Source organism: Artemia sp. Qi Xiang Cuo, chromosome 12, assembly GCF_049724085.1.
Source record: "Artemia sp. Qi Xiang Cuo chromosome 12, ASM4972408v1, whole genome shotgun sequence".
Classification (NCBI taxonomy): domain Eukaryota; kingdom Metazoa; phylum Arthropoda; class Branchiopoda; order Anostraca; family Artemiidae; genus Artemia; species Artemia sp. Qi Xiang Cuo.
This window is the reverse complement of record NC_142805.1, coordinates 47,628,367-47,642,796: the sequence shown is the minus strand read 5'-3', so window position 1 is coordinate 47,642,796 and position 14,430 is coordinate 47,628,367. Positions and strand designations below refer to the sequence as shown.

General features: G+C 34.2%; 1 protein-coding gene across 1 annotated transcript in view; it reads left to right on the top strand.

Moving 5' to 3' along the window:
- The window catches only part of Mcm7 (minichromosome maintenance 7), a 51,626-nt gene that overhangs the window by 13,782 nt on the left and 23,414 nt on the right, over nucleotides 1-14,430 (top strand). Inside the window, exons 5-8 of the mRNA XM_089098271.1 lie at nucleotides 2,033-2,213; nucleotides 4,836-4,973; nucleotides 7,739-7,921; nucleotides 10,422-10,635. Of these exons, the coding sequence (XP_088954397.1) occupies nucleotides 2,033-2,213; nucleotides 4,836-4,973; nucleotides 7,739-7,921; nucleotides 10,422-10,635 (716 nt within the window). The remainder of the gene's footprint in view (nucleotides 1-2,032; nucleotides 2,214-4,835; nucleotides 4,974-7,738; nucleotides 7,922-10,421; nucleotides 10,636-14,430) is intronic.

Here is a 14,430-nt window from a genome sequence, read left to right as displayed (position 1 = left end):
CCCCCAAAACATTAAAACGTCCATTATAAAAGACTCTTAAGTCGAACTGCAGGTATGTAGCAGTCATTGCTTTCGTCCTTTCTCGACGCCATCACCTGTTTAAGAAGACCTCACCTTCTCATTGACTCAGAATTTTTTACTGGATGCTACAACCAAAAATGCCACATACCTCAAAAGGAGTTTATCCAAATCATTGAAATTTCATTAACTTTGTTTCATAATTTTCCAATAAATATTCACTTTACACATTCACATTCACAATAATTATTCACTTTTGCCACTGTACTTGACTGAGTAACTCTTTTGGTACTAAATTTTGAGTTCCTAGATAAATATAAAAGCAAAATGGCCTTGTAATTTTGTTCTCCAAGTTTTGGGCTACTAGAGGGACGTTCACTGTACCTGCTCATAACTATAGTATACACCCAATACTTGCAGTTTGAATCCTCTTGTCTCTTACAATAAAAAATATGAATATGCTGAAATCTTTTATATTTTGTTTAAGAATTTATCTTTGGAGTATATGATTTTCTTTTGTTATTCCCCTCTACTGAAATGTCCCACTAATACTTTCACTATTATAGCTAATATAAGATAAACTTGATTGGAGTCATTGTTAGCCACTTCGAATGCTATATTTTGATTTGAAAAAAATACTGTTCATTTCATTCAATGTATTCACATAGCAAAGGTTTCAATGACATGACACCCAGGTTTTATGACAGACATAACGTCTCCTGGCTGTGCTATTCATTCCTAAATGTTATGTGGTGCTTGTGTCTAAAAGAGGCAGTTCAACCTTATTGTGGGGATATTCCTTGAGAGTAGTTCCCTCTGTTAAAGTGCAGAATTAAAAAGCTTTCCAATCAATTGTTTTTTTGGCATAACATCTTTCAAGAAGTTACGTTTGAAAAGAAAAGTTCCTTGGCAAGTTGAACTGGATAAGACAACACTTTTAGATAAGAATGTTCATAGTAAGGAGAGATCATGTACTTTAAAAAGCTAGCATTGACCTCACATCGAACTTATATGCTATAGGTTCTTAGAAGCTTAAAACTGGTGTTTATGTGGCTGCTCCAACTCTTTTTTGTTCAATGTTGAGAGAACCAGGGACGAAGAGCTTGTAAAATGGATTGAAATGGTCTAATTCTGAAATTTCCAAATGCGTTTGCGGGTGTGCGTGTGTTGTCCTGTGAATTTTCTTTTGCATGAAGGAATCTCGATTATTCAGGAGTAAGAACTAAGCATGTTATAGTATTAATATCGTAGTTAACCAAGAGTCTTGATGGCCAAATCTTTATTGAAAAGAATAGTTTGCATAGACCTGGTTGAATTAAGTGAGGTTGCTTGGCTGGTGTAATTCGTAAGGTAATATGTGACTCGCCCGCGGAAATAATTCAAAAATGAAGCTTTTGATCTAAGTTTTCTTTAGTTATGTTTGATTTGGTATAGATAAAAAAACAGGTTAAGAAATTTCTTATTGAAGGAACTGGCCGCTGTCGATTGCCAAACAACCCAAGTCATTTTTCAGTTTTGCCGCTCTTGTTTCGAATTTTCGTTCTGTAACTTCGTGTCTTTTGAATCACTGCTGCCTAGGTATCAAGGATGAAGACTTGAAATAGGGTTTGATAGTGGAAAAATGGTGAATGGGCACTAATGCCCGGCTACTGTGAGATATTTGTATCGACAGTATTTTTATTCTATAAATCGACACAGGTTCGTGGCAGGAGGGGGGGGGGGTGCGTCAGACGATATTGTTGTGAGGATGAGGTAAGATAAGGTAAATAATAATGCAGTTGACTTTACAGTCCCTGCTGTTCTCCGTTTGTGTTCTCCAGGCGGTGCTGTTCTCCGTTTTTCGGTTCTTCATCCAGGAAGTGCAATTGTGCGTTTGGAGCCAGTTAAATGAGGAGTTATTGAAAACACAAAACAGGAGTATTTTTAAGAAACAACGAAGTAATATTTTGGAGCAGCAGGGAACTATTTGAACTAACCTAAGTGGTTTATTTTTAAAATGATATTTAATTTTCAGTGAGGTGTACTTCAAGACGGCATTAACGTTAGAGTCACTTTCTGTGAGACAAGTGAAAGCAAATTCCATTGGAAAACTTGTAACCATCCGTGGTATTGTGATCAGGGCAATAGAGGTTAGACCTCTCGTACGTATTGCCACCTATATTTGTCAACAGTGCAGTGAAGAACATTATCAAAGCGTAAGTAACATCTAGCTTATGTATGCGTTTTATTGTACCAATTTTTTTTTTTTGTCAAACAATTTAATTTTTCCAAACACATGAATAAGACAAGATAATTGGGATTTTGAAAACAATATTCAGTCTTGTCTCAAGGCCCTGAAGGAACTGGACCTCCGTTGTCAAAGACTATTGAAGTGTTGCAGCGACTGACTCATTGGGTCATAGTTGCGTAGCAGCACATGTGACTTACGGAGAAGCTCTCATAGGTTCCTATAAATGTTTGTCATTTACTATGGATTTAGACAACTCTGGCAATAAGTTGCATGATGCTGAAGCTACTATTAAACGGTTACACTAAAGACTGATTTTTATGGCTGTTCGCGGCTATAAAGTATATATTTTGATTGCTGATTTCATAGCTATGGAGGATTTCCAGTGGTTATGCCCCGTGTGTAAAATTTTTGGTTTAATAGTGGAAAATACATTCGTGTAAAAATGGAAATGTTCTATAGCATAAATCTAATATAGATTAATTCTCATCTTATACACTTACATCTAGTAGAAATTGCCCTATAAGCTTATAAGAGAAGACTTTAATCCCCTGAATGTGTTATTAAACCCTAGCTGATAGTCTCTACCGTATTTTGTTGAGACCTGATAAGCTTTTTTGATGGATAGATATGACAAAAATTAAGCTGTTTTTTTCACTGGAGTCATATCAAACACGGCCAATCGAAGCTTTAACTTTAACCGTAACCAATTTTTTTTTTCAATAATTCCACCAAACCGCCCAGTAGTTTGGCTGCTACCTGTCCGTGTAAAAAGACCTAGCAACTGAAACGTCGATTTGACGACTTATGGGCCCCGATGGCTCTAGATACTGTATCAGTATCCTTTATAAAAATTTAACAGCGCATCATATGTAAATGGTTACTGCAGTACAGTGACTAGAAGCCTCTTCCAGAGATGGAGGATTGATGCTCGAATTGCCTGGTAATAATGATTCAAATATCCTTAGGAAATTTTCTTAGTAGTATTTTGTTTTTTGAATAGTTTGCTCACCTTTCTTTTTCTTTCCTTTTATTTCTTTTTTTGCTTTTCTTTACCACCCTTCTTTGGCACCATTGTCTGTAATCATAAAATTTAAGCTACTCTAAGGACGGCCACTGATTACCTGGATCTGCTGTAACTGTTACCTTCATTAGACTTGAATTTGTAAAAATATACACGAACTAGTTTATTTCTTGTGGTTTTTGTTAATCAAACTAGTAACAAAAATAAATGTTTTAATGTCAGTGTTTACTTTTGCTAGAAAAATTTGCTTTTAGTTATTTAACGGCACACGAATTTAATTAATAGTGCTCTTAGTTATAGTACCATTTTTTTCATTCTTGTTAATTTTTGAAATTCCAATTTCGTGTAAACTCAGTGCCCTTTGGAGGGGAAAGGCATGGAGGTGGATTCTTCAAACAACAGAAGCTTTGGTTGAGGAGTCTTGCCTGAAGAGTGCACAGGAGGAAAAATTATAAGAACAACCGTAAAAACTTAAAATCTCTTGGAGAAGCGGGAGGGTGTTTTTTGAAAGAGGGAAGTTTATATCCATCTTTTAAATAGTTATCCATTGGTTGGCTATCTTAGAATTTTAGAAACTGGAAAAGGCTTTATATCCATCTTTTAAATAGTTATCCATTGGTTGGCTATCTTAGAATTTTAGCAACTGGAAAAGATGATGTTTTGTGGCATAAAGTGGTAATCACCCCTGGGAAAAATAAGAAAGAAAGAAAATCCATCGTGACACACGAAGTATAGTAAAAGGGGTTAATAAGGCAACTCAACAGTCATGCTATCCATGCTTCTGTATGATTTTTCTTGGTTTTTAAGATGAGGAGCTTTAACCCTCTGACAAGGGTTTTCTGCTTCTTCTTTTTTTACTTTTGGTGGAGACCAGGCAGTGAACTATCCTGCCCAGCACTTTGATCTTTTTTTGTGGCTTTGCGGCGCAGAATGGTCAAAAACGGTGCTCTGTTGTGCCACGATGTTTCTTTACTTGAAAAATGTACTAGATATTGTACTCTAGTTTTTGTTCAAGTGATCTCTTTTTGGATATTCTGCAAAATCACTCCTGAAAAAATTACGAAAGAAAACGAGTCAAAAAAGGAGACACGTCGGTGCTACCCATTCAAAAGTGCAGTTTTTATAGCTGTTCAAAGTGTTGGGCTGTATACCTCTTATTAAGGGTTTTTGACATTAGCAATTTCAGTGGTGTAGTTTTGTTCCAACTGAACGTCATTTTTATGTGTTTCTGTTTTTTTTTTTTTTTTTGCCAAAATTATCTTCTAAATTACAAACTGTTCATTGGTTTTAGCTACTGCTGCAACCATGATCTGAATTATCTCTATCTATCTAAATCTGTTTTCTTAAAAAAACGTTTCATATTGAGTGATTAAAATGTTTTTTCTGAGTCACATTTGATATTAATTCCTTGTTTTTAGGGAGGAGCTTTTAAAATTTACAGAACTAAGTCAATCAGAACTAAGTGTTTTGATCAAGTGCCAAGGCATGGTAAAATTTTAAAAGCGCACATATTAGCTTTTCTTTAGAGAGACTTTCGCCAATGATAATTTTTATGATTTATTTAAGGTGACTGGTTCCAGTTTCAATCCACTTACACAATGTAGTGGAGAAGAATGTAAACTGAACAAGAGAGGAGGCCGACTAGCAATGCTAACAAGAGGATCCAAGTTTATTAAATTTCAAGAAGTCAGAGTGCAAGAACATGTAAGTAAATATTGACGGGCAGAACGGCAGAAGTATAAATAGTTTTAAGGGAAAATTTATACGTGTATGTAATTTTTACTAATTTATATTAGAAGGCGAGGGAAAAAACATAAAAGAAAATAGAAATGAGATACAACAAACAAAAAGAGTTAAATCTTTTCAGTTGAACTAAACCCGAAACGGAAGGGGCTGGTTTCCTGTTTTTGATGTACAAGTACTGATGTTTGATGTAAACATCAAGTACTGTTTCTGATGTACCATTGTATCCACAGTAAATAGAGGCTAACGACTTGTTCACCAACAGCTAATTTGGATTTAGCGAATTTACAAATTTCATCTGTAAATAGAACCATAGACTCGGATGCTTTATCCGCAGTTGCGCTCTTAGTAGACATTAATACTCCGGGGAAATCCTGATTTTTTTTCAAATCTTGTTTTCGAAAAACGTCGGTTTACGTAAGAAGTAGTCCGGCGATTTTTTTTAGCAAACTGCAGAGTGCCGTAGCACTCGACACTAAATTGAGACCGGTGTAGTTCTGGTTCAGAAAGTGGAATACAATCTTACAAGGGCACGTCTATTAAAATTCCCATGACTAGCAGTGATTTTAGAATAACTAAATTGAGTTATTCTTTTTAACTTCACGTTATTAAACTGAATTTGTCACAGTAATGCCTAACGGCATAAATGAGGCAACAAAGGGTATAAGGAAACCGTGTCATACCTGGAGAGCATTAGTTTGATCCATCTTAATAAATACTAGGAACTCATATCTATTAATATTAAGAGAAAGACGAATCTTAGAGAATAGACGGGACAAATCTTCCTTTTTTCGCGTAGACATAGAAGATCATCTGCATAAGCTAAATAAGAGACGTCCATAAGCCCAATGAGTAAGGTTCGTCGAATTTAATCTAAAATACTGGAAATATACGTTTTAAATATACTAATTGACAAAATCCTTCCTCCCATCCCTGCCTCACCTCACGACAAAGTCGGACGAAGGGATGCCTCAATTTATCAACATCGAGGAAAATTCTCCTTTCAAAAATAAAGAAGGAAAATTATTGAAGAATTACACCATTTTGAAAGGAGAAGTAAAAACACTTCACTGTGGACCATACAGACTTGCCGAGTTTTCAGTAAATTATGTAAAGAGAGTATTCATAAATTCATACAGAAAAAAACTGCGGCAATGGGCAGTTATCGTGAATTGAATCAGTGAGCAGTTTCGATTTGCGTTATGCACACACACAATCGATTCTTCCGGGGTTGTTGCTGCTGTTTTGACCAAAATCTAAGCACTTATGTCAATGGCTGTTCATACTTTGTAAAAGGAATTATCGGAAAATCCTGTCAATTTGTCCAATGAACGTTGAATATCTTGTTAACTAAAGTGCTTTACAGAGCAACTGAAATCGCTTAAGTTTGCTAATCAGTCGCGTCGAGGAGGAAGTGGTGTTTTAGGCTGAACACAGAGTAATAATATAACTTGAGCGACCTGATATTTTAGAAGCTAATATGAGATTTGTGTTTCATTTTTACTAAATCCTTCATGGGGCTAGGCTGCTACAAAAACATAGAGCCTGATAAGCCACTAGTCAATCTCTTTCTGGATACGTGGTTTTTTAGTAATGGGAACCCCCATAATAGAGAACCCCATGTTTAATTAAAATTACCGTCGTAATAATATATTTTTCTTTCAATACTGACCAGACATTAGCCCTGGGTTCACACAGAAAAAGTTAGCGTGATAAATGTTTATTTAAAGAATATCAACGGTAATTTTCGTGGCTCTCGCTGCTGAGCAGAAAAAATTAATGGAAAATTTCCTAGCTGCCTGAGAAAAATAGAATATTGCAAACCAATCAAATTGCATGTAGATATCAAGGTAGGGGGAGGGGGAATCAGTAAATAATTTTTAAAGGACTTGCCCGAGCAAGTCATACTTGAACTTGTCCTGTTCATTCTGGTGATCTAGTGATCTTCATTCTGGTGTCGAAAAAATTTAAGATTCACAATTGGAAATTTAAAGAGGATCTGAAACCACGGATAGTTTTGGTCGGAGATGTGACAGAGGCTGGCTGACCATTGCCAGGGAAGGAACAGCCGACAGACTGATGTGATTACTGGAAAATATTCCAAGGTCTAATTGGTGCCGTCTAGGACAGTTCATCGTCTGGCTCCCGTCAAAAGTAAGTAAGTTCTGCCTGTCCTTGAAGAATGTCCAGAGGCTTCTTTTCTCTTGAGTCAAGACTGCGTTTTCTGTTGCACTCGCAATCCTCTGCACTAGATCTGGTATTCAGTAGGGCTTGACGCTTTCTCTCCGTCTCCTTCAAGGGAAAGGACTGCGACTTTCTTTTGCTGTAATGTAGAGTTTTTACTCGTTCATCTGCTAGAATTTTCTCTAACAATGCTAGTTATAAAAAATTTAAAGTTCTTTGCTGGGGATTCGCTTGCCTAAGTTGGGACCTTAACCTCAATTTATTTTCGAATTTTAACGTGGCTAGCGAAGAGCTGTAAAATGAGCAGATAAGCTATCTGATGAAAGGACACACTTACTGGTAGATATGTTCTAGAACACTCAGTAACACCAAATGGTAACACACTAAAGTTTTTCTGTTATTAGACGTTTTTGTTATATTAATATTTTATTGTTACTGTTATTTCTATTGAGGTATTTCAGTCTGGGACTAGGGTTGTGGTATGCTAATTCGTTCTGGTAAGGTCTAGATACAGCAAAATTAAAAGATAAACTTTCTTTTAGAGTGACCAAGTTCCTGTTGGACATGTGCCAAGAACTATGTCTGTTTTTTGTTTCGGCGAAAACACTCGTTTAGCAGCTCCTGGAGATCATGTGAGCATCACAGGTATCTTTCTGCCTCAGGCCAAGTCGGGAAGGATGGCGCATGCGGCTGGACTTCTTAGCGATACATTCTTAGAGGCGCATGTAAGTAGTTAGTTTACAGTTAATTACACAGAACTGAGATGATGTGGTGAAAAATATAAATCATGATTAATTCATAACGTAGGCTGACTATGATTATAAAAAATGCACACCTAAATAGTAAAGCATCAATACCCCTTTTTTGTAAAAATAATATTGGGAAATTATATCAAGGCATTCAAGGTGAAGCTCTAATACTAGATTGAGGAATCGCTTGCAAATGGTTAAGATTTTGCTTCTCAATTTAAGTAAACTTGTCCTTTTGCCTACACGGCTGCCAATTAGAATGTTGCCGACAATTCTTACTTACTAAACGGAGTGTTCAGTACTAAATTGTTCAAGTCCAGAAAGGCAATTTTCAAAATGTAACCTTTGGCGTTGGGGCTAACCTTGGAATTTTGTCCTTTCGATTATAATTGTGTAGCGTTATTAAAGAATTGTTGTAAAAGTTTTCCATTAGAATTGCAATAACTTTCCATAAAAGCCGAGACAAACGCAACACTAGGCTATTGCTCCTACCAATTTTTTTGGAAGGAGGCAAATAGATACTGTATGGTGCATAATTTACGCATAATTTTCTTCATTTTTGGAGCGTCGTATCCAACTTAAATGGTTCTCTTAGGAAAGATTCCAGTAATGGGTCCATCAGGGAGAAGGCCATAGAAATTATAAGGAAAATATTGCATGTTTGTGTATAAGTTCTGTAATTTCAAATTTTGTGAGACAGGGCAGGTCTTAGGATACCATAGAACTGTATTTGATATTACTTTAAGATGTTCGCCATGGTATGCCAAAATTCGGTTTTGGATTTGGGCCCGTTAGCCATTTGGAAGACTTAGGGGTTAGAGCCAAGGACAAGGTTCTTTAGTTGCCTTACTGCCATCTCGAGAAGATTAAATATAACTCTTGAGCTTCCAGATAAAGAAAAAAAAGTAGATAAAAAGACAAAATTTCTGGTAAAACCTCATGATATGACCGTTATTGTGGGTGTCAGTTTTGATTAAATGTTTCGAGAGACTGCCTACACTATACTCCTTTTAGACCAGCTGGTCGGTCTCTCCAGTGAAGTATATTTCATTCTTCTATAATCGGTCGTTGAATACAGATTCAAGTTTTTTTTTCTTAAGACACCAACAGGCATATGAGTACTATTTTCCTAAAAAGTTTGGGAATAGATACTGTTGGGTAGCAGCTGGTATGTTAACTCCTAGGTTTCATTCCTCCTCGGTTACGTCTACTTCAGCCTCCCTCCTTCCCCCTCGAATATGTTGAAAAGTGGGGATCATTATTCCCAATATTCATAAGGAAAAGCTTCAGTTCTTTTAGCTCACATACCACATTGTATTTTTGTATATAATGAAAATATTTTTGATTATTGACGTGATTCGAGACCATAAAGAATCAGCCTATTATAATTATCTTAGCCTTATTATAATTAATTAGCCTTATTATAATTATCTCGTCTATTATAAACTTTTTAGTATGTGTGGCCAAACCATTTAGAATTGTTTGGGCGGTCTTGCCATAACTTGTAGAGCTTGGATAAGGGATTCGAATAAACGGTAGAAAACTACATGTACATTCCCTGAAATCTTACAAAAACCATGTAACTTCTCTTGTTTTGTGCTGCAGATTGATATAAATAATTTTAGTTTTGTGTTTTTATTTTAAGGTTTGGTTTTTTATATTTTTTTAGTTTTTATTCTGCACTGAGGACGGTCAAGCGGAGGTCTTGACCGAAATATTTGCATAACTTTTCCAATTTTTTCACTGGCTGTTAATTGTCCTCGTTTTCTTCGCGATTTTATGTTTTAGCAGATAGATATATTTTGTTTTAGAGAAACTCATATAATTAGAAAGTGTATTTTTTTTATCAAACGGAGCAAAATTTTCTTTTTAAAATTCAGGAAACGTTTGTCCCTAAAAACGTTCTTTCATACCTAGTAGGAGAACGCCCAAAATCCCCTCAAAAGAAATGTCATTTTATCAATTTGACAGCTCTTCGAATTTTTCTGCAATGCAGCCCGCTCTGATTAAAATCTTTGACGACGGAATACCATTATCTTTTCAATCAAATTTCATAATCAGATGACAAATTCTCAATGGGTTTCAATGATAAGTAGTCCTTTGGGAGAATTCGCTAATGGACCCTTTGCCTTTGAGACAGTCATCCGATGTTGAGGCTGACAAAATGATATTTTAAGTATCGAATTCTCTTAAGCTATGCTTCAAGATTTTTTTTTATTTATTTACTTGACCAATATAAAAAAGCTTCAGGGAAAAACTCGAAATTGTTCCAGTGTTCTTGTCTTGGTCTATATTATGCAATTATGTCCAGAGTCACATAGACTATTTTAATTTTCTGTCATTGTCGTATGTAAATATTTCGTAGAGAGAGAAAGAAATCTAAGCTGACTGAGCATCCATATGTATTAATTTTGTCAGAAAAATTTCTTCAATACCAATCATTTTCATTTATTTACATCGTTCTTCTTCAACGTAGCATATTGTACGACTTAACAAATCTGAATCAGAGGAGATGGGTGACACAGAACTCACTGATGAAGAGTTGGCGCAAATCACAGAAGAAGATTTCTACGGAAAATTGGCTTCAAGTATTGCTCCTGAGATTTATGGTCACGAAGATATTAAAAAAGCTCTACTCCTCATGCTTGTTGGTGGTGTTGATCAGAATCCTAATGGAATGAAAATTAGAGGTAAGAAAATTAGAGGTAAGACTCCTTTTGATAGGAGTCTATCAAGAGTAGTCTTAGAGGTAATATAGAGGTATTATATAAAATATTAGTTGATTCCCACTCCTTGACTCCTCAAAGAACAAATATCAGAGATCGGGAGTGGTAAGGTCAATTTGGCTTACTGAGGTCTCTGTTGGGTTTTGAAAATGTAAAGGTTTACAAAAAAACAGGCACACTAAATTAATAAACCCCCTTTATCACACACGTGTACCTATCAAAAGTCGTTCATTTGAAGAATGATCATGAAGATACGTATTAAGAAGAACTACTCCTGATGCGTGTTGTTGCCTGTGTCAAAATCCCAATGAGATGAAATCAGAAGTAAAACTGGTACTTTATCAATTGATATCTAAAACATTAATTTTTATCCCACTCTGACTCCTCAGAACGGCCAAATTATTATCTTTTTAAGGTGTGTTTCCGTCATCTATAATATTACTAACAGTTATTAATAACTGTTTTCACTGAGGCTTGAAAAAAAATAAAAAAATGCATGCATGACCTCAGGATCCGAAATTTTTTGCCAACAGTTTATCTAAATTTAAAATAGAGCCTAAAAAAAGTAAACAAAGAATAATAAAAAAAAAACTTGAAACGGTTCAAAGTAAATTTCAAAACTAAAAATCGTGCTTTGTTGGTGGAATATTTTGAAAATGACTTATAAATTGCGGCGAAAATCCTCGTTCTTTCAGAAATGTTTTAGCGCTTTACAAATAATTCTTTTCTTCATTCTTTCATTTATTTATACTAATTTATATATATATATATATATATATATATATATATATATATATATATATATATATATTATACTAATTTATACTATATATATATATATATATATATATATATATATATATAATATATATATATAAATATATATATAAATATATATATAAATATATATATATATATATATATATATATATATATATATATATATATATATATATATATATATATATATATATATATATATATATACGAAGACAATTCAGAAACTAACCTCCGGTTGATTGAAAAAAATACACCAAGTTAAGTAAAAATATTTTAATATATACATCTTACAACTACATCTTTGCACTATTTTTCGAACATAGTCTCCATAACGATTGAGGCACTTATCGTATCTCTTCACAAGCTTTGAAATTGCTTCTGCATAAAAATCACCTGCTTGTGCCTTGAGCCAGCCTGTGACCGCATCTTTGAGCTCTTCGTTGTCATCAAACCGCTGGGACCCGATCCATTTCTTCATATCCATGAAGAGGTGATAATCGCTTGGCGCCAGATCTGGGCTGTAAGGTGGATGGTTGAAAATGTCCCACTTGAAGGACTCAAGAAGGGCTGTTGTTCTCCGAGCAGAGTGAGGACGCAGGCGTTATCGTGGAAAAAAATGATACCAGAATGTCAGCATACCACGGCGTTTGTTCTGTATAGCTCCGTCGTAATGTTTTTAGTGTTCCACAGTACACGTCTTGACTAATAGTTATCCCATGTTCCATGAATTAAACCAAAAACACCCCTTTGGCATCCCAAAACACTGTTGCTATCAGTTTTCTCGCAGAAAATTCTTGCCGGGCTTTTTGTGGTTTGGTAGGTAACCCTGACTTTGCCCACATCTTTGACAGTTCTTTTGTCTCAGGGTTCACGTACTTAATCCGGGTTTCGTCACCGGTCACGATTCTGTTTAACAATGGTTCTCCTTCGTCCTCATAACGTGACAGAAAGTCTAAGTGCAGAGGCCATTCTTTGAGTTTTGTGGTGGTCGGTAAGAATTTTCGGCACCCATCGTGCACAGAACTTACGGTAACCCAATCTTGCTGTCACTATCTCGTACAAAAGAGTCTTAGAAATCTGTGGAAAATCAGTAGACAACTCCACCATTGTGAAACGTCGATTTTCACGAACTTTTGCATCAACTGTCTGAACGAGTTTGTCAGTCACCAAGGATGGTCTACCAACTCCTCTCTTCATCAAGAACGTTTCTCGTCCACTTTTAAATAAACGTACCCATTCACGGACAACTCCTTCACTCATAACTTTTGGTCCGTACACGTGCACAAAGCTCACGATGAATAGCTGCTGCAGAGTATCCTTTGGCTGTAAAAAACCTTATAACAGCACGCACTTCACATTTGGCGGGATTTTCTATTGCAGCACACATTTCAAACTACCACAATAACTAAACTAGCGCAGGTACGATGTTCACTCGACTACGGCTTGATTGATGCCGACTGACCTGTTGAGTGCGTGAATGCACAGATGGCGCGCTACTCCCCCCACTACACACACTGTGACCAATCGGAGGTTAGTTTCTAGCAATTGTTCCCTGTATATATATATATATATATATATATATATATATATATATATATATATATATATATATATATATATATATATATATATATATATATATATATATATATATATATATATATATATATATATATATATATATATATATATATATATATATATATATATATATATATATATATATATATATATATATATATATATACGCTTTACAAATAATTCTTTCATTTATTTATAATTAATATTATATATATATATATATATATATATATATAATATATATATATATATATATATATATATATATATAAATATATATATATAAATATATATATATATATATATATATATAAATATATATATATAATATATATATATATATATATATATATATATATATATATATATATATATATATATATATATATATATATATATATATATATATATATATATATATATATATATATATATATATATATATATATATATATATATATATATATATATATATATATATATATATATATATATATATAAAGCCCATTGGCCAACGCACGCAAATTTTCCCGGGAGATTTTCTGCGGGAAATTTTCGTAGAAAAAGGGGGGTATTTCTTGAATATGAAAAACGATCAGGAATTATATTAAATAAAAGTTTTTTTTTCTACTGAAGACATGGGGCAACATTAAAACTAAAAACGAACAGAAATTGCTAAGTAAATGAGGGAGACTGCCCCCTCCTCAATCCCTTACTTGTTACGCTGAAGTTTTTTAATGCTCCAAGAAAAGCTCCTTATTTCAATCCAACGGTCTTTGTGTTTCACCAGTTGTTCTTAAATAATTATGACAAAAAGTCAAACTTGAGCGCAAAGAGCGAAAGATTTAGGAGGAGGCAGTCCACCTCACGTACGGAATAATTTATGTCCGTTTCCAGTTTTAATGTTTCTCCTTACTTTTAATTGGACAATAAACTGATTCTTTTTATTTTGATTAACGGTTAGGACCATTAAGAGGAGCTTATTGGCGGATACATTTAAAGAATAAATGAATTCAAAACGAATAGAAATTAAGATAAATGGTCATATTAAACATAAAGTTAACAGATACGGTTATAGATAAATAAAAAAAAATCTTATTTAAAACGATTAAAAATTAAATTGAATATTATGCAAATAATAAAACTAGGAACAGGAGCTGGATTTTTTTTTCTGCAATGTAGTTTTCTTATCTGTTAGTGTCTTCTAAAGGCCAGAACATAATTTGCACTTAGCTTAAAGAAACTACATATTAAACATTTTCTATTTATAACTTCAATAAATTAAAAGTTGATAGGACTTGGAATTAACATAAATATATTTATGTTTTTCTGGTTCAGAAAAGAAATTACCGCACCGACATGGCGTCTCAAAATGAACTCAGGCAGTGTTTCATACAC